At 45.3% G+C, this 21,465-nt stretch overlaps 1 protein-coding gene and 1 long non-coding RNA gene across 5 annotated transcripts in view; one reads left to right on the top strand and one right to left on the bottom strand.

Annotated features, from left to right (window-relative positions):
* The window catches only part of LOC126998816 (transcription factor cwo-like), a 73,993-nt gene that overhangs the window by 44,068 nt on the left and 8,460 nt on the right, over positions 1–21,465 (top strand). For all 3 annotated transcript variants that reach the window (XM_050860921.1, XM_050860920.1, XM_050860919.1), the window contains one exon: positions 18,685–18,874. In XM_050860921.1, coding sequence (XP_050716878.1) covers positions 18,685–18,874 — 190 coding nt within the window. The remainder of the gene's footprint in view (positions 1–18,684; positions 18,875–21,465) is intronic.
* On the bottom strand, positions 971–21,393 carry LOC126998817 (uncharacterized). Of its 2 annotated transcripts, XR_007752997.1 has the most exons (3): positions 20,437–21,393; positions 7,906–8,164; positions 971–999 (listed from the first exon to the last, which is right to left on the bottom strand). It is a non-coding gene; the product is annotated as an uncharacterized LOC126998817 (long non-coding RNA). The 2 variants fall into 2 exon arrangements; XR_007752996.1 differs by lacking the exon at positions 971–999 and having other exon boundaries at positions 3,756–8,164.

Genomic DNA, 21,465 nt, shown 5'->3' with positions numbered 1-21,465 from the left:
AGTTTACGGTCAAGTTAATCAAGTTCAGCTACAAATTTGTGGTGATAGTTATTGGGTTCAAAGAGTTGGGAAGAATTTTAAGTTGATATCTCCCACAGTAAACTGAGCCTCTTCGAGAATGATAAATCGTTGGCTGCAAGTTATTTTAAGTCGTTTGTTATAAACAGAGCGTTACATCGGGATATTATGAGTATATAATTTAGTCAAGAAACCTAATACTAAATAACTCATGCCACAAGACAGCAAAATCAAGCTCGCATAGAAAGTGTGAGCAAAGGAAAAGTGAGAAGGATTTATTTTCCATGAGTATCAATAAGTAATATGATTTGAGTATTATTAAGTATGAGTATCAATAAATAACTTTCATACTTCAAAATTACCAAAATCAAACTCGTACAGAAAATATGAGCAAATAAAACGTGAGAAGGATTTTTCTAACATATGAGCATCAGTAAATAATAAGTATGAGTATTAATATGTATAAGTAAGTAAGTATAAGTGAGTCATGCTACAAGACAACCAGATCAAACTCGTAACAAATATAATAGAAAGTAAAAGCAAAATGAAACGTGAGGACGACTATTTTTCTATCTATCTATCAGTAATAATAAGTATGAGTATTAGTAAGTAACATTCACGCAGCAACACCACCAAATCAAACCCGTACAGAAGAAAGTAAGAGCAAATGAAACGTGAGGAAGATTTTTTGTCCCCGTCCACATTTGAGTCACGTGTAGCGAGCGGCGGCGGCCATCATCCGGGGTTCGCTTCGCTGCATCAGTCACCAGCCAGCACTAGGAGATAAGGAGGAGGGAGGCCGGGCGGTGCGTCATAATTTTCTTCACCCTCTCTACCTTAGCTTAGACAAAAAGTTTAGGAGCCCGCCCGCCCGCCTGCCTGCCAGGAACCTCCATCTTGCGGCTTTATTGTAGTAATGCGCCATGAAGTCTTGTCGTAGGAGCAGGAGGATGGTGATGGTGGAGGTGCACGTGTCCTTTCCTATCGGTGTCAACAGAGTATTGAAATCCATTTTTTTCCACTACGTCAGAAAATGTCACACACACACACACACACACACACACACACACACACACACACACACACACACAAGATGTTTTACGTAATCAACCACAGCAAAAAGAGAGAAAAAAATGTCAGAGCAGAATGCATTTTTCTAACCTACATATTTCTCAAGTTTTTCGGTGGTCGCGTCCCCCCAACTACCTGTCCCCCATTCCACGTGCCAGAGTCCTGACCTCCCCCCTGACTCTCCACCTCAGCCTTTCCCCACCTCACCCTCTCCTCTGCTTACAACCTACTTGTCACCTGCTACCTCGCAACTGAAATTGGTTCCTCGTCCACGCCTCTCTTCCCCCCACCACTGTGACGAAGCCTGAGTCCGTATTCCCCATCATTTGGAGCTCACATTTGATAAGGCTTTTGTAGAGGTGTTACTAGTATTTCGGGGCCCATATTCTTAAACGTTTCAGGGCTCTCACACCCACATTTGATAAGGCTTTCGCAGGAGTTGTGGGTATTTCCATGGGTAGATTTATAACCCTGTTGGTAATATGACAAAGCTCCTGTACCATGAACGTAAAAAAAACACTCATGGGAACCTTTCTGATAACCTTTGTGGGATTTGGAAATATTTATGGTGAGAGGAGGAAGCGTCTGAGCATACCACCTTTGATAAGGCTTTCGTAGAGGCGTTGTTAGTATTTCCATGGGTAGTTTTATGAATAGCGACAAATTGGCGAGGCCTCTGCACCGTGGATGTGGAAAACACTCATGAGAACTTGTCTAATCTCCTTTGTGGCCTTTGGAAATATTTCTTGTGAGAGCCGAAAGTAAGAATATGGACTCCTGGGCACCTTCTAATGTTTCCCTACCTGTACCCCTCCCCACACACGGTCTAGACTCCCATTAAAACGACACATTGACGGCCACGTTTCTGCACACTCACAGGATGCCACTGATAGCGTACGTGGTGGGGGGCCAAGTCAAGGGCAGCTATAATATGTTATCAGTGTCCTTCTCAATTTGTCTCCTCATCCCCCTTGCGGCTGTCGATGCGTACCTATAGCCTTACACCTTGATACATGAACGGCCTTCATTTACAGCATTGTCACTGTCGGTCAAGGTGGTTTAAGTTTTGCTCTGTGGTCTTGAATTAAATGATTGTACTAACTTTTTAGCTTGCAATTTAATTCAAACAGTATGTACCGGTAGGTAACGTGGAATTTTTACAGTGATGCTCCTGAATAAACTAACCATAATACTATACTATAGAAAAACTTGTAACTGTAGAAAAAAAAAACTAATCTTGCTAAGTAACCGTTTGGGTTATTTTGTAAAGTGAAGCAAAAAAAGTATACAGATACACATTTTTGCAGATGAATTGAAATAATCTTCAATAACACTTTTTAAGGCAGAGATAGAATGACCTCAAAACGGAGATCTAGATTTATAAATGTAACCTAGGATCAGCAAGAATCTGCGTTTGCGGGTTGATTGGGCAATTACCACACCTAATACCTTGCTTGATTAGGATTCCGAGAGCTACGCGGTGGGTCAGACATTGTTGGGAAGGCCTGCAATGTTACCGAAGGGAATCGAAGTGTGGTGCAGGCTTGATAGTGTGGGCGAGGCTCTTCCACTGAACGTCAATAAACCGTGATGTGATGAGGAAAGTTTAGACTGTTGGAAGCCCCAAAGCGTATTGACGGTCTAGGAAGCATGTTTGAAGGGCCTGAGGGAGAGTGACTTGGGTTGGGTGTGTAGGACTGTAGGCGATTATTATGGCAACAGAGTAAGGGGGCAGTACATTAGTGTCTACACGCGGTATGCAACCCAGAAAGAACAAGTGTAATAATAGAAAACAAATGAGGCCGAAAAAGGGAAATACTAACATCCCTCCACCCGAAACTGACCTCTCTTTTTAGCCATTCATCTATACACTCTTTTAATGGGGCAGTGATTAACGGGCTCTTTTTTTTACTTCCTTTACTGTAAAAAAATAAAAGAAGGCTAAAAGTAAAGGCAAAGAAAATTGAGAGGTAAATGATTGAGTAGTAAGTAAAGTGTATGGAGAAACATGGCTCAGTTAATTGTGAAGTATCCAAGTGTGAAGAAGAATCAGGGAGGAGTACGCACACTTATATTATAGGAGGGTACATACTGACTCCTTGCTTGACACCCACCCACTCACCCACCCCACCTTCTCACCCCACCCACGCACTCCCCCAGCATCGACCAACCGCCTCGTGCGCTTTCATATACACACACCACACACACCTGCTGCTGGCTTGTATTCGTCAAGCCAGCACTAGGGCTTCTCTGCCAAGAATAGAACTGGACTGTTGTTTCAAGTTACCGTGTTTCTGTTGATGATTTTACCACTTCCTGCTTCTGCTGCTGTTACTACTACCACCACCACCACCACCACTACTACTACTACTACTACTACTACTACTACTACTACTACTACTACTACACTACAGCACCACCACTACTTATGTCACGTTAAATAAATGCAAGTAAAGTCACGAGAAATGTGTGGGTCTACGTATAGGAGAGTCGAGGTTAGGGCATTGAAAGGGGCATAGGACATTAGATTGTGTAAGGGGGACGTGGGATAGTGCCGGTGTGTTGTTGTTATCGTTCTTTCATCATGGGGTGGTGATATGGGACAATGAGTCATGTTCTAGAGAAGGTAGTTTTTTTTTTTTTTTTTTTTTACAGGGGCTGGGGCTAAGTGACAAGGTATGATATAGTTTTATGGGTCGTGGGGAAGTATATAATTGGGAATCAAACAGTATAATGGTGTATTGTGTTATGATGTACTATTTCATATTACGAGGGCATGTTGTAGCACTATGGCAGTTTTGCAGGGAATGGGGAAGGTACTGTAGGGCGATTGAGATGATAATACGAGGCTGTGAGTATAATAGAGTAAGGACAGGAAGGCCAACATTTTACTACGACATGAAAGCGTACTCTAGATTTCCAGGTGTCCTCATTTTACCTCCCCCCCCCCCTCCCCCCACAACACTACCCCCCCCCCCCCACACCCACACCCACACACACACACACACACTCTACCCTACCTCATCCTACCCCTCCGTACAAGATCACAGATTCATAAACACACACAGACTATAGATTCATACACAACGCGGCGACTAGGGAATCATAAACCACAGGACTAAATGAAGCGAAGGTGTCAGTCAGGTTCCGCGATTTCCACCTTGCCCATCCCTGCCAAACCGCATCCTATTTCACTGCTGACCCTGCCCCCCCCCTCCCCTTACTTCTCCCCCCACCCCCCCTCACCCCTTGCATTAGATTCCCCTATTGAACCCTATTCACCCAAATCCCAACTCACCCCACCGCCATTTCCCATTCTGTATACTCTATCCCCCCCTTATAACGCTCTATCCTATCCTCGTGCCCCCCCCCTACTGTAATTACCCCCAGACCTCACCCCACATTAGGCTCCCCAATTCAACCTTGTCCATCCCTCTCACGCATTTCATTCCTTTCCAACTTAACTTTTTTTTGTTGTTGTTGTTATGAAGGGTCTAGTAAGAATAGGAAGTGGGTTGATGGGGAGAGGAAGATAGTATCCCACCCCCTTCCACCCCCTTGCCCAGTGCGCCGGAAAAGTTATAGAAGAGGGAATAAGACAGTACCCCACATCATTTTTTCCACCTCTTTGCCCCGCCCCTTTCCACCCTCATTGCACCCCCTTGCCCCATACCCCGGCGAAGATACGGAATGGGGAATAGAAACGATGGTATCCCAACCCATTCCACCCTTTTGCCCCGCCCCGTCTTGTTCCTCCCCCTTGCCCCATGCCCAGGAAAAATTAATACAGTAACGGGAATAAGAAAGTTTTCCACCCCTTTGCCCCGCCCCGCCCCTCAATCTTTAATAGGTGACGGCAGCCCGACCCGACCCGACCACCATCTTAGTGCCACCTGGCGGACACGTGACGTCACTCCCGAACGCGGGGGATGCGGCGGTAACGTCAGGGGGTCACGTGACGCGCCAGACTGGTGACGTCACACTCAGGCACGTGAAGAGCAGCCGCCCAGCCACCTCCGCCACCACCACCTCCTCCTCCGTGATCGATCACCCAACACCTGACTGAACGCCGCCCACGTGCAGGTGTTGCCCGCACACACACACACACACACACACACACACACACACACACTATTGACGACGACGACCCGAATGACTTAGTGTGTGTGTGTGTGTGTGTGTGTGTGTGTGTGAGAGAGAGAGAGTGCGCCCCGCCGTGACCTAGGTCTAGAACAAATTTAAAGTGGATGGATGTTTTTTTTAGTGGCGGTGGTGGTGGCGGTGAAGGTGGAGGTGATAAGTGGCAGAGAAAGGTCAAAGCTGCAGTGATAGTGGTGTTGACGGTGATGGTGGTGGTGGTGGTGGTGTAAGTAGTCAGGCGGCGGTAAGGGACACGTGGTAGTGATAACGAGGGTGGTGGGGGTGGTGATGATGGAAGACGGGGCAAGATAAAGGAAGATGAGGGTGGGTTAAAGATAGGGATATAGATAGGGTTAGCGGGGAAGCGAGAACCGGTGGTGGTGGTGGTGAGGATAGTGGTGGTAGAGGAGGAGGAGGAAGAAAAAGATGGAGGAAGAGAAGGAGGAGGATAGTAACTTGATAAAAAAATACACAGATTTGATTACTAAGCTAAGAAAGGAAGATAATGGAAGAGGAAGGAAATGAAGAGAAGAGTAGATGCCATGATAAAAAATAACAATACGGTAGTAATGGAATAAATAAAAAGAACTAACATTTATTTATACTGGGAAAATAAAATAAATACGTATAGCCCTATAAGTGATAATAAAGACAGTGAAAAATGAAAAAAAGGAGAAAAAGGAAGTGGAAGAAAATGGAATAAGTAGATGGAATAATAAACAACACAAACAGGAAAAATACGTAAAAATTTGCACTAGGAAGAAAGATAATGTATTTCCAGTAACTGTGTGTGAGTGATATGAGATAAAATGGAGGAGGTTGATAAGGAAGGAGACGAAAGAACAGAGAAGAAAGATAAATGCTAGTTAAGGACATGGGTAGGATAAATACATATAAATCCAAGTTATTACCAAACGACAAGGGAGAGGAAGGGAGTGACGTTAGATTAGTCAGGAAGCAGTAATAGTAGTAGACAGTTAATTAAGGAAAACGGCGAAAGAAGATGTTTGAAGTGGAGGTAGATAGGAGAGGTGAAAAGGGAGGCAAGGATAGCAGTAGTAGTAGTAGAGAAGCAAAGAGGAAGAGAATAATGATGGAGGTAGAGACAGGGATAGAGGAGGTGACGGCAGAAATAATGAAGGAAAAATAGCAGAAGAAAAAGGAGGAAGAAGAAATAAAGAATAATGAAAGTAGGATATAAAGAAGGAAAAGAAAGGAGGGAATAAGGGAACACAGTAGAGAATATCAGCGAAGAAAGAATACGAGGAGTGGAAAATAGGTAGGAAATGAAGGAGGGAGAAGAAAAAAGGAATAAGGGAACACTAAAACAACAAAACAAAAAGATAAGACAAGCAAGAAGAAGAATACAAGGAAGATAAATGATAGTATATGATAGACAGAGGATGGAAAAGGAGGAGGAGGGAAGAAAAGATGTAAGAAAGGGGAGGAGAAAAGAGGAAGTATAATAAAATAATGAAATAGAAGAAGAGGAGGAGACAGCAGCAGGTGGATGAGGATGTGGGAGAATAAGAGGAAGAAGGGGGAGGTGAGGAGAGGGGAGGGATTACCGTATCAGGAAGGGAGGATAGAGTGGGGAGGGAAGGGAGAGAGAGGGGGAGCATATCCTAGCACATGGCAATTTCTCGACAAAACGTGATGTTCCTCTCCCCCTCTCCCCACCTCCTCTACTCTCCTCCCTACCCCTTCCCTCTCGTGTCTCCACTATCCCTTACGTACCTCTCCGTACCCCTTCACCTCTACTCCCCTACTCCCTTCTCTATCTTTAGCTCTCTCCCCCTCCCCTTCACTTCTCTCCTCCTCACCGCTCCCCCCAGCTCTTACATGTCTTTCTCCCCTCCCCTTCTCTCCTCTTCTTCTTTACTTCTTAATCCTCCCTTCCTCCCCCCTTTCTCTCCTTCTTTCCTCTTTTCATCTACTCTTAAATACTCCTCTCCTCCCCTCACCCCAATGTCCCCAATCACCCCAAGAGGGAAGGTAAAACAAGAACATAGGTGTGAGGGGGTGGTGGAGGGAGAGAGGGAGAGACAAAAAACGGCTCCTTCAGTCTCCCCTCCCTGCAAGCTTCCCCCTGCCTTCCCCACCCCTTTTCCCCTTCCTAATCACTCCCCCATCACCCCAAGCGAAGGTAATGATATTCGGAGTGGGGTGAAGGAATGGGGAGTAGGGGAGAAGAATAACAAGAAAATTACAATAACTGCCATAGTCACTTCGCTGCTCTCACTCGCTCGCTCCCTCCTCCCTCTCCTCACCTCTCTCCCTCTCCCTCCCGTCTCCCTCATCACGTGTGGTCGATGGGAGTCCGAATCCTTCCCCGTAAGTCCTCCTGCCTCTCTCCTCTCCCTCTTACCTCTCTAATCACGAGGCTAACTCATTATTGCTCCTCCTACGCGTGTGAATTAGAGGAGGCGAAGAAGGAGGAGGAGGAGGTAGGTAGGTTAGGTAAGTTGAAAAAGTAAGTGGAAGGGCAAGGAAGTTATAATTATGTGAGAGAGAGAGAGAGAGAGAGAGAGAGAGAGAGAGAGAGAGAGAGAGAGAGAGAGAGAGAGAGAGAGAATGTTACTGACGTCTGAAATAAAGAAAAATATATTACCAGCAGAACAATAATAATTAAAAAATAGAAAAAAAACAAGCAAAACAGTACCTAGGCCTACTTACTCTTTTCCTGTCCTTCGTAGCTCATGGGAAAGCTAACTTGTCTCTTTTCCACTCCTTCCTTTCTTCCGGTCTTTATTTCTCTTCCTTCCTTTCTCCCTTTCTTCCTTCCTTACATTCTTTCCTTCCTTCCTTCCTGTAGTTTATATTCTCTGGGACCGTTTCTTCTCTTTTTTCTTTTTTTTCCCTTTTTCACGTCAAGATTGTAAGAATTTCTGGAACTTTCGCGCTTATTGTGTTGCTTCCTGTAAGACTTCCTTCCCTGCAACAACAAAAATAATGATAATAATAATAATAATAATAATAATAATGTAAGGGTAACCTTGCATAGTTGTAAGCACACGAAATAGTTTAGTAAATACATATTAGTGATCATGCCAAGAGTGTAAGAAAATGTGTAAGTATAATGAGAATGAATGTGCTCTCTCTCTCTCTCTCTCTCTCTCTCTCTCTCTCTTCCTGGTCACGTGGGGCGCCCGGCCGCATGCGCTCTGGAGCATCAGCCGTCTCTCTCTCTGTGCCTGTCTGTCTTGTTTTCTTCCTTTATACACCACCTTTATCATTCTCTCACGTTTATCCATTTATACTTCTATCATGTCATTTCCTATCATCAGTCTTCCCTTTTATGGTTAGATTCATTTATTTATTTATGTTTATCACTAATATTTATGTCCTTCCTCCTTCCCCCTCTCTCCTCCCTACCTGCCTTCCTCTTTCCCTTTCGTCTTTCCTTCCCCGCCTGCTTCTTCCCTTCTGCTTTTCCTCCTTCCTCCTCTCCCTTCGTCCTCCTCCTTTCTCCTTCTTCCCCACGTTCATTCCTTTTTCCTTCTTTTCCCTTCGTTCTCCTTCCCCTCTTCCCTTCTTTCCCCTTCGTACTCATTTCCCATCGTTCTTCTTCCCCGCCTGTTTCTCCTTCCTCCCCTTTTCACCCTCCTCCTCTTCTATGTCACTGGTAAAAGCGGGTAATCTGCAACACCTTACCTCCTCGAAGACATTTTTGGTCCTCTTAAATCCCCCTCTTCATATTTGTTTTCTCACCTCCGCTTCTTAATACCCCTTTCACTAATTCCTCTCTCACCACCGCCTTATCTTTCTCCTCCTCCTCCTCATCCTATTGTCCCGCTCGTCCATGTTCCTCCTCCTCTTCCCCTCTCCATATTCCTTGTTCATCCTTGTCCCTCCTTCCTTATCCTTCAAATCCTTTACTCCATATCCGTATCCTTGTATATGTCCCCCCTTTCACACAATATCCTTCCTTCTCCTTCTCCTGCTTTCTTCTCTTATTTTCGTGTCATTCACCTGTCTTGCCTCCCCTCCTAATCTTCCTCACCCGGCAAATTTCCCCTTTCGTGTCCTTCCTAGAGAGAGAGAGAGAGAGAGAGAGAGAGAGAGTCACGTGCGGGTGAGCGAGGAATGAAGACGGGGAGGGAAGGGGAGTGGGGAACGAGGGAGAGGCGGGAGAGTGGAGGGGGGGGAGTAGACAGACAACTCCCCTAACCTCTTCCTCCTCCTTCCCTGGCTTCTCCCTCCCTCCCTCTCTATCCTCCCCTCCCCAGATTAGATTCACACACACACACACACACACACACACACAAACACACACACATATTGTCAGTAAAACGTGAGATTGTGACGTAGAAATAAATGTGACACGAACGGTACAAGTTAAATGAATAAGGTAAAACGTGTATAAAAAAATGTAACTCTCAGTTCGCATTGTTCAGAAACGGGACAATAAAAAGATAGTTAAAGAGAACGAGCAAATTAGTGAAATATTCGAGGAAGAGCAGATAAAAAGAAGCGGGCAATAAGGAACACGGAAGAGAGAGAGAGAGAGAGAGAGAGAGAGAGAGAGAGAGAGAGAGAGAGACGGGGGAAAGTTAGTTTGTTAGGTGTTGGGTGGAAGGGCGGAGAAGCAGTGGAGGAGGAGGAGGAGGAGGTGGAGAGACGTTCTGGCAGCCAGCAAACAGTGGTTCTCCCCAAGGACCTGAGAGAGAGAGAGAGAGAGAGAGAGAGAGAGAGAGAGAGAGAGAGAGAGAATTGGTTATAACCTGCCAGAGGTCGCCAGCCAGTGTCTTCTAAAAATACTGTAAAGAAAACTGTGCAATTGAGTGGGAGGGAGAATGGGAGGGCGAGGGAAGAAGGAAAATGGGTCGGGGGTTGGACCAGCGACCCTGTTTGACGTGAAGGAGGAGGAGGAAGGTCAAAGGAAAGGGAGGTGGATTGGTGCAGAAGAAGGAAGATTTCGTGAGCAGGAGGAGAAGGGGGAAAGGGAAGGAAAAGCAAGGAAAGGAAAAGGAAAGGGAGGTGATTAGGTGCAGAGGAAGGAAGGTTTCGTGGGTAGGAGGAGGGGGAGAAGGGGAATAGGGAAGTCAAAGTAAGGAAAGGAAAAGGAAAGGGAGGTGGGTAAATGGAAAGGAAGGAAGGTTATATGGGTAGATATAGATGAGGTATAGATGAAGGGGCATTATTATAGGAAGGGGAAAAGGGAAGGGGAATTGCAAAGAGGCTGTGTGACATTTGAGTGCAGTATGGAGACTTATGTTAATTCCTGTCATTCTCTCTCCTCTCTTCCTCTCGCTCCAATCATCAGTCCTTTCCAGTTACCTCCTTTCCTCTCTCCCGATGTGTCCTCTTTTCCTCCCACACGACAGACGGCCGAGCACTAAAGTTGTCCTCCAGCCTGCGGCCCCCTCTCTCTTCTTCCCTCGTTTGCTCCAGTGCGCCTCCTCTTCCTTCCCCTGAAAATCTCCTAAAGTCGCCCGGCGCTCTTTGTGGGTCACAGAGAGAGAGAGAGAGAGAGAGAGAGAGAGAGGCCACCACCAACGCCACACGCCGCCTCTCTCTCTTGCCTCTTCTTCACCTATGGGCAACGACCTTCCCACCCTCGCCCGCTCCCACCTTTCTTTCCAGTTTCTTCCCTTCCCTTCCCTTTCCCGCACTTCCATACGCGACCAGGCTTCAGCGAGGAGATAATACAAAGCGGGAACGAGCAAATGTAAATATCTGTCCACTAAGTAAAGGACAAGGCCATCAAGAAGCAAACAATACGAAGGCTGGCCAGTGTCTCCAGTCTCTTCCCAGCTCACTCTTCGTCCATTTGGCACCGGGAGTTAGACGCGGACAGACGGTGAATCGGTGTAGGTGGTGATGATTGAGTTGGTGGCGGTGGTGGAGACTCGCCCAGCAGCCTCCCAACCAGCCACCTAGAACATTCTGCATCACGTGTAAGCAACGCCTCCAGTCCACACACACACACACACACAGATACCTACTGGGACGCATGGAAGGGCAGCGCTAAGCCTCCCTCCCACAACCGAAGCTGACGTCATACTGGACCTTTCTTTTTATTACTTATTGCTTGAGTAGTGTTGACGACCAAGGGAACAACAGTATAGTCATCAGAGAGAGAGAGAGAGAGAGAGAGAGAGAGAGAGAGAGTCGATATGATGATAATTGCAACAGGTATAGATCAAGAACTGTATATATGTAGAATAAACAGAATGTATATATAATTGTGAAAAAGGGAAACAATGATAATGATGAAAATAATACCATGACGACAGAAACGATTGACTAACCCAATATTTAGTGTACATACGGTTGGTTACGATAAAAGAATACCAAACTACTACGGTAACTACAAAACTACTAAACTTTTAACAGAACTACTAAAATAACCACTAAAAACTAATATTAAAACGTCATCGGGAGGGGGAACCGTAATATCCTGGCAGGGTGGCAGCAGCAGCAAGCAGGTCAAGAAGTGGGGTGGCGCATCAGACCCAGGACATGTTGGCACCAGGCGGCGTTGGGGGCTACTGAGAGGGTAGAGGTTGCTGGGGACATACACTAAAGCAGCGCGTGGCCTCGGTGCTCATCTCCGTCACATTGTCCCTTGAACCTGTTGCGGGAAATACACCCATTCTTCCCCGGGACGCAGGGCCAGTGTGACATCCGGGTTACCACATTTCTCTTCCCAAGGGTTATCGGTTAGTCCGAATGGGAGGAGGAACAGCTGGGTGGAGTGCGCGTAGACTACTGGGGCCGGGATTCGAACCCAGGCCCACGGATTCTTTGTATGGTATTACGGATGACCTTCGATCTTTCTGATGAGTTCTAAGTTGCATATGGGTCACGGTCTTCTCTAGTTGAATAGCAAGTAACTGTACGTAACACTTCCTGTATCCTCTCCTTGGTGTTGACGATACGCGATGCAGACTCCTTATGTCCACATGTTATATCAATTCCTACTGACGTTATGTGATATTATTAAACTAAAAAAAAAATAACTTTCTATGGCGTGTTCCAAGGAGATGATGACCAGTGTCGATCAACCGATGAATGTCCTTTCGAAGCAACTGCTCAGATCGACTATTTCTCTGAATTTGGAGTTTGAAAAGGAATCACCCCCTCTATGATTATTCTCGTGTACTCTTATCACATACCGGTACTTTGCATTTGCTTGATTTATTTGGAGTTTGAAAAGGGATCACTATGGAATTCTACTATTTGATATGATAGCTTTTGTCCACCCCCCTTTTACTGTAGTCTCACTTTTTTTCATATCCATGTCTGCTCATCGAGAGGACTCTGTTGAGGTCTATATATTTATTTTTACTTTCCCTTGATGTCCTCTCATAAATTTCACTACTACTACTACACTACTACTACTACTACTACCACTACTACCACTAATAATAATAATAATAATAATAATAATAATATACACTATCATATTCCTTACACCAGCTTAATATGGAGTTTCAAAAAAATATGAAGTCCCTCTTTTTAATCTCGAGTATACACTTTTATTTTCACTCTCATCGAGGGCCCTGCTGGGGAGCGCATCGTCCGGTCACGTTGTCGGCACGCACACTTAGTTCACACTACCACTTGATCCCTTTGAACCCTCGTCGGGGGCCTCTTTTGAAGATTGTCCCAACGACCCTGAACTTATGCTGGGGTACGTGATGGATATGTACAGATGAAGGAGCTGATCACGAGTTCTCAGGCATCTCTATTGCGTGGTAGTTTTGTTATTCCCGTAGTAATAGTTTACGGCAAAGGAAGCAGCTCAAGGGCAAAAAAAAAAAAAGAAATGTGGGAAAAAAGCCCACTAAACACTGACCCTATAAAAAAAGTTCGGAAGAGTGGCTAAAAGAGAGGTCAATTTCGAGGAGATATTCTCAAACAGTTAGCAACAACTTACACACAATAGACAAGGCTTTCATAGAGGGTGTGGATATTTACCTGGGTAGTTTTACGAGTCTACTGATAGTTTGACAAGGCTTCTGAATGCTGAACGTGAAGAAACACTCAAGAGAACCCGACTTACCTTCTTTGTGACCTTAGAAAATATTTGTTGTGTGAAGGGAAAGCGTCTGAGAAGACCGTACCATGAAAGCGAACGCTCCCTAGCCTAGGTTAATATTTGTTTTATTAAGGGAGCATACGCTATAGCGGCGCATGGTCTTATTGCTCATCTCCATACCATCAGCCTATGAGCCAACCCTGGGGTAATAATTTAAAGAAACTGTACCTGTACCTGTAACCCCCTTTTTGTTGGCACGTTTAATGATGACAGCGAACACGTACCCATAGCGACGTATAAGGCTTTGATGCAAGGAGAGAGAGAGAGAGAGAGAGAGAGAGAGAGAGAGAGAGAGAGAGAGAGAGAGAGAGGAAAAGGGGGAGAAGAGTATAGGTTGAAACCGGGGAAGCATGAAAGTATTCTTGGAGTTCGGATCAGAAGAGGAGGAGGAAGAAGAGGAGGAGGAGGAGGGAGAGGGACGGGGAGGAGAGGAAGTCACGTGTCCGAGGTGCGGCGTACCTCCGTAGCTCCTCCTCCTTTCTCTCTCTCTCTCTCTCTCTCTCTCTCTCCTGCAGTTTGTCAGTATTGCGAGCACCAGCTGTGACCGTGACCCTCCCTGGTAGAAAAAAGAGGAGGCGGAAGAAATAGAGGAGAGAAAGAAGAGTAGCAAGGAAAAAAGGAAGAGGAGGAGGAGGAAATAAAAGAGAGGAAGAGTAGAGTAGTACGGGAAGAATGAAGAGGAGGAGCAGGAGGAAATAGAGGAGAGGAAGTGGAAGAGGAGGATAAGGAGGAGGAGATAAAAGAAAGGAAGAAGAGTAGCAGGGGAAGGAGGAGGAGGAAGTAGTAGGGAGCAGCGGGAAAAGGAAGAAGAAAAAGTCATCACGTCGAGATTTGGAAAGTAGAAGAGGAAGGAAGATTGTTGCCTAGCTTATATATTACTCTCTCTCTCTCTCTCTCTCTCTCTCTCTCTCTCTCTCTCTCTCTCTCTCTCTCTCTCTGTGCCATTCATGTAAACACGCAAACCCCCCCCCCAAAAAAAAATATACATATACAGTCGATACAGAAAAATACATTAAAATACAAACACCGTATAGTTGGATAGCGTGAATGAATGGTGGATAGACTTCAAGAAAGGAAGTAGATAATGTAGACGTTTATGGACAAGGAAATAGTGTTTGTGGGGGTAGTATATTATGTTAGTGAAGGGGGAGAGTGGAAGGGAAGGGGGTTGGAAGGGCTGGATATGTTAACGCTATTTCGAAAACCGAGTCATGTAATAGTGCGTGAATAGTTATTGTTGTGGTTTTCTTGTTATAAATCTGAGCGTGTGAAGAGGTTGGAGTGTCTGTCTGTCTGAGTGCGAGTGTCTGTATCTGTCGGTCTAATCTCTTGTTTGTCCGTCCGTCTCATGTCTAGTACAAATACTTAGCCATGTGATGCTTATGCAAGGAAGGAAAAAAATGCACCAAGGTTATTTTCTGGTCCAATCCGGCTACACACACACACACACACACACACACACACACACACACACACGTATATCCTGTCCATGTGACACCTGGCAGACACCCTGACGCCGTTTTTTGGGTTATTTATTGCTTTCATGAAAAATGCTCTCTCTCTCTCTCTCTCTCTCTCTCTCTCTCTCTCTCTCTCTCGCGCGCGCGCGAGAGAGAGAGAGAGAGAGAGAGAGAGAGAGAGAGAGAGAGAAAATATGACTACATAACGCGCATGTGACCTTCCTTCCCCCCCTGATACCCTACTCTTTTAGTAGTACTCTCCCTCCTCCTCCCCTCTAACACGCACACGAGAGAGAGAGAGAGAGAGAGAGAGAGAGAGAGAGAGAGAGAGAGAGAGAGAGAGAGAGAGAGAATTTTCAGTCTCCAAGGGATTTAAGCAAACACCTGAGAATGTCATTTGGGATTATAACCTGCCTTGTCGTGCCAACACTAATTAATCCCCTAAATTAATCACCTAAGTACTGCATATAATTACTACTAACCTCATTAACATGGGCACGTTTTACTAATAAGTCTCCCCCGATGAAAATTAAACTAAATACAAAATAAATAAAAGTTGAATAATTCCTTTTTTTATCACTGAGAGAGAGAGAGAGAGAGAGAGAGAGAGAGAGAGAGAGAGAGAGAGAGAGAGAGAGAGAGTGTGTGTGTGTGTGTGTGTAAAAAAAAAATGTCACGTGCTTCTATTTCGTATTCAGGTCTTGGTGGAGTTTGTAGATAATGAAGAACCCACCCAGACACCTGCCTAATGGTACTTGTAGTTGTGGTGGTGGGCGGGGATCAGTGTAGGAAAGTGTGTGTGTGTGTGTGTGTGTGTGTGTGTGTGTGTGTGTGTGTGTGTGAAGGCATGTAGAGAGAGTATGACATGTGAGTAGACTACTGTTAATCATTTACTACTACTACTACTACTACTGCAACTGCTACTACTACTACTGCTACTATTACCACTACTACTTCTAATGTCAAGTTTGGGAGTCGGGAACAAAGATAAATTTAGATAAACGCTACAAATAGACAAAGATGCTGCAAGTGTCAGAGAGAGAGAGAGAGAGAGAGAGAGAGAGAGAGAGAGAGAAGGCTTCTATATATAGGATTCAGTTAGGAGTGTAGGAAGGCATCGGGTTAAACAAGACATACACGAACGAGAATATTGTGGAGGAAGGGATGGAATGGGAAGGCAAGGGAAGGGTAGGGGAGGAAAGGGGAGGGGATGGGAGGGATGGGAGGAAAGGAGGTCAATAATCAAGTTAGAAAGGAAGAGAGTGAGAAAGGGAATGTCAGTTAAACGTGAGTGAAAACGTGAGTGGGTGAAATTTAATACGGAACCCTATGCGATTGGAAACCTTATTGAAGAAAACATAACTATCAGCTCTAAGAAGAAGAGAGTCTAGGGCGGGTGGGTTTTAGGAAGCACAAGAAAAGAGAGCAAGCCGATAGAGAGAGCGAGTGAGAGAGGGAGGGCGAGGCACGTGACTGTGTGGGAGAGAGAAGAGAGAGGAGGGAGAGGAGAATGGAAGACCAGGAGGGGAGGTGAGAGGGGGAGAGGAGAAAAAATAAATGGCCTGCTGTTGAATGCGAGCTGTATCTTAGTTTTCTAGTTGTTGTTGCTGGGGAGAGAGAGAGAGAGAGAGAGAGAGAGAGAGAGAGAGAGAGAGAGAGAGAGAGAGAGGAACGAGTGTGTGAGAGAAGACTTGTATTTACCGCGTCAGGAGAGAGAGAGAGAGAGAGAGAGAGGAGGTGGAGGAGGATGGAGCCCACGTGACCCATGGCGGCTGACGTGGCAGAATCTAACCCTTGCTCACGCCAGCCAGCGATCAGCTAGTGAGGCCCGTGAGCCACACATTTGGGCGTGATGGCGAGGGGTACACTGCTGGGTTATCCTTGGGAACCGCGGGGTGGGAGGGTACGAACCGGGGGCGACAACACGTGACCAGCCAGCCAGCCACCTATGTCCCCTCCCCTCCCCTCCACTCCGCTCCGCTCCAGCCTGCCTTCCTCCTCCACCTGCTTCACTGAGTGCTCCTCCTCCTGTCTCCGTCTTCGTCTCTTCCCCCTCTATTTCCACCTCCTCCTCCACTTCTTCATCCTCTTTCCCTCCCTCCACCTCCCTTCCTGCCTCCGCCGCCATTGCTTTATCCTCTCCACCTCCTCCTCCACGCACTAGCATCGCTATTATACCTCCTCCTTCGCCTCTTCTCTCTTCCTCCTTCTCCGTCTACTCTTCCTTCTTCCTACTCCTGCTCCTTGCAATACGAGTTGTCACGGCAGGACTTGCTACTTTACACTACCTATATGTTTCTTACTTTATATCGACTAATTGTGACTATATATTGAAAAGAGAAGGGGAAATGTTAATGAATGGCAGTCTTTGAAGAGAGAGGCAACGGAAACAACGCAGAATCTTTACTTGAAATGGGATAGGAGATCTTTCTTTATCTCTAACTTCCCTTCCTGCTACCTCTCCTTCCTTCCCTCCATCACCACCACCTCCACCACCACGTCACTCATATCCATCACTGGTAAAGGTGCACGTGGTGTCGGCGTGGCCAGGACATGCATACTGAATTACAAACATTAGATGCGAACACAGCACTCCATCACGATTTTTAGGCACGGTTAGACACACTCACCACCAGCCATGTGTATTACAGTGTAGACGGATAATATATATATATATATATATATATATATATATATATATATATATATATATATATATATTATTCGTGTACACTGTAATACACTTTTCTTCATATTCTCGTCACGTTTCTGTCCCTCGTGTGTGTGTGTGTGTGTGTGTGTGTGTGTGTGTGTGTCCTTCAGTCTTCTGATAAAACTGTAGGTATTAGGATTGATATCTTTATTGTTTTACAAGTTTCATAGAGGTGGTGGATTTTGCCTTCAACTCGTGTATGCTTTTAATGTTTCTTCCTCATCTCACGCCTGTATTTCTTTTGTATTACTTTTTATTTTATTTTATTATAGGTAGCTTCATTTAAGTGGATTATGACGATGAGAAACCCTTGTAAATGTTTGTTGCTCCCTCTCCTTCCTACGGCTACAAGTTCCTTCTTAAAAAGCTATTCAACGTACCCTACCTTACCTACACTTCCCCTCCTCTGTATGATACATCCTCTTCTCTCTCCTCACCCACACCTTATATATCTCTTCTCTAAAAGCTGTTCAGCGTACACCTTACTTGACCTCCACCACCTCCCCCACTATCATTACACATTTTCCTCTTAAAACGCTGTTACCTTTCCTTACCTTACCTCCACCCCTCCTAGCCCACACCTACTACATCTCTTCTCATAAAGCTGCTTACCTCCCCTCCCCTCCCCTCCCTCTTCAAACATTATCCTCCCCTTCTTCCTTCTCCTCCTCCTCCTCCTCGACTGAACTCCCTCCCGTCACGTGTCACCTACTTAATTATCTTCCCACCTTCCATCCTTGCTCATGGTCCTAAGTTCTTACGGCGCGTTGGCTATTCGGAGTAAACATCGTTAATCACGTTACCAACACATGAGCTTTGATTATAGGACGTGTAGCCTGATACTCGTGTTTGTGACGTTACATTTGATTTCAGTTGACAGCACATACTAAAGCTGTCTCCTTGCATTATCACGTTTCCCGCACTGGGTCATGTATTATCACTAGTTTCCTTGATTTTTTTCCGTAGAATTCCCAGTCTTTATATTTAGGGCTCCTGCTGGGTTTCGTTAGTATTTATATATTCGTTTCCTCTTGTCTTAATCATATTTACTCTCAGCCTTGTCTCCCATCTCTGTCTTCATTATCTCTTCATTTGTTAACTTTTCTCCTATTATCTCTAGACGTAACCTCGAAGTGTAACTATATACATTTTTTTTCCTCCTCCTTTCTCTTCCTCCTCCTCCTGTTCCACCTCCCGCAGTAATAACGCTTCTCTCTCTCTCTCTCTCCCTCCAGGACCCGTTGTCTCACCGCATCATCGAAAAACGGCGGCGGGACAGGATGAACAACTGCCTGGCCGATCTGAGCCGCCTCATCCCCACCTATTACCTCAAAAAGGGCCGCGGCCGCATCGAAAAGACGGAGATCATCGAAATGGCCATCAAGTACATGAAGCACCTACAGGCCCACGCGTGCAACCAGATAGGTGAGTCCGTAGGTGTGTGTGTTTGTGTGTGTGTGTGGTTAAAGGATTAGAGCAGGAGTACTTCTGGGAATTCTGATGTGTTCTCTCTCTCTCTCTCTCTCTCTTTACACACGAGTCAGTAATGGCAAATATGAGGAAATGAAGTGATTGTGAAAGTCATAGGCTACATTGAGTGACGTATGTATTTTTCTTATATTATTACTATTAGCATCATCATCATCATTAGCATGTCGGTAAACTAGCCTAAGAAAACACAAATCAGCAGTATATTATCATTTATATAATTTATTTTATTTACTCATTTATTTTGTTAACTTTTGCCTTATATTTTTTTTTTCCCAAAGTATACCCTATTCACGCTAAAATGACTAACAAGCCCCGCCCCACAAGATCCTAGTAACCACCAATGCGATTCCACTTTTCTCGGCATCCACCAATCACAAGCAGCCTGATATGAAGAGGGGCGTGGCTTCATTGTGAACAGACCAATTAGGGGCGCTTTCTAGGGGAAGGGGAGGAGCCTATTCGCCAAGTTAGCGTGAATGTGGTTTAATTTCATCATCCGTGTTATCAAGACTGACGAACCGTACACGTGTCGGCTACATACAGATAATCACGGACGGCATTGATTAAGGGGGAAAAATGTGGTACGTGCGTTGGAGTTCATGGCAGCAAGACAGATTGAGTAAAAAAAATCAATATGGACGAAAGGGTAAAGACTGCAATTTACAGTGTGGACTAAGCTTAGTTTTTATGTGTTGTAATGTTAATAGTTAAAATTCGTATAGTAAAGTTACGATACACATTAGTGACAGGAAGGAAGCATCATCATTATTATTTTCATTTAGTAGTAGTAGTAGTAGTAGTAGTAGTAGTAGTAGTAGTAGTAGTAGTAGTAATAATAGTAGTAGTAGTGGTAGTAATAGTAGTAGTAGTGGTAATAGAAACAGCAGCAGCAGGAAAAAGGCTAACAGAAAGCACGTGGGAAACCTAACAACAAATCGTGATCAGTCAGTCGGAAATACTTTGGCGAAATACTCCATAGCAGTCACTGACCTTTCTTTCTCCCCCACCCCAACCCCCCACCAGCCCTCCCACACACCCATGCTGGAAATAGAAACAGGGAAACAAGGCTTCTCCCCATCCCCTCCCCCCCTTCAGGCACACTCACGTTCACAAACACGGTAACACATCTCCCTCTCACACCCACACACTTTGTTCAGTTACACGTAAATATTAACCTGTCCACTCTTCCACACCCACGCACACTCGCTGTTATTCCTAGATCACAGTAACACCCCTATACCTTCCCTCATAGCCTACACCCACGTTGTCCGTCCACGAATACACAGATCAATACATTACCCTTACACGTTGCTCAGTTACACGCAAATGACAACCAGAACTCCCCCCCTCCCCCCACCCACACACACACTCACATTCGTTATTTCCAGCTCACAGAGAAACACATTGTCCCTTAGCATCCAACACCTCACATATCAACACGGTACTCTCCACTCTGTCACCCAAATTCATTTAGCTTCGGTAAACATCATACATACCTTCAAGAATAGACGTTGTTTATGGTCGGCAATTTCCTCAGACGCTTCTTCCGCCTCTCAAGTCAACTATTTTCAAAGCCCGAAAAGGAGATTTATCCGGTTCTCAAGTGTATTTTTCTTCACTTTCATGTTCCAGAAGCTTTGTCAAACCATCACCAGGGTCATAAAACTACCTACCATGAAAAGGCCTTGTTAAATGTGCGTCCTTGGACGCCGAAATGTTTGCAAGTATGGCCGTTATAGGGGGTAGCATCCTTTGTTTTGTGGAGTCGTTTACAAATGCTCTCCTGTTTGTTATATCACGCCAGCACCTTAGTCTTTCTTACCGCGCACACTACTTCGATGTCCCCGCCTGTGGTCTAGTCACGGAAGCCACCAATCGAGTCATATTACGTTAGCACTTCAGTCTTTCCTACCGCGCACACTACTTCGATGTCCCCGCCTGTGGTCTCGTTACGGAAGCCACCAATCGAGGAAGTCAGATTACGTTAGCACTTCAATCTTTCCTGCCACGCACCACTACATCGATGTCCCCGTCTGTGGTCTCGCCTCGAAAGACACCAGTTGTGGGAGTACAGCATTAAGCACGAGTCAACATGGCCACCACAGCCTCAGCCTTTCTTCTTAGCCTCTGCCTCCGCGGTGCTGGACGCAGAGTCGCACTGGTCGACAAGACAGGCTCGCAGGGATTCGACTCCTCGGTCTCGTGTCTCGTGATTCAGGTTCATTTTTAGATTCACTTAGATTTTTCAGTTCGATTCTTTAACCATACTTTTATTTCTTTTATCTTCATACATGGCGTAATTATGGCTCTGAGAATGTCAATTAATATACACGTATACGTCCCAGCTTGTTTTCGTGACTATGCTGAAGATTTATCGATTGAAAAAAAAAAAAAAGAAGAGAACATAACAGCCGTCCTTTTAACAAACGACTCAGTGTGTGTGTGTGTGTGTGTGTGTGCTCCTTAGTCAGTCAGTCACAAACTTTGAAAAATGAAATCAGTTGGGATGGGCTCAGCATATCAAC

This window comes from Eriocheir sinensis, chromosome 15 (assembly GCF_024679095.1).
Source record: "Eriocheir sinensis breed Jianghai 21 chromosome 15, ASM2467909v1, whole genome shotgun sequence".
In the NCBI taxonomy this organism is placed as follows: Eukaryota; Metazoa; Arthropoda; class Malacostraca; order Decapoda; family Varunidae; genus Eriocheir; species Eriocheir sinensis.
The sequence above is the reverse complement of the archived record's forward strand: the minus strand, read 5'-3'. Positions and strand labels throughout refer to the sequence as shown.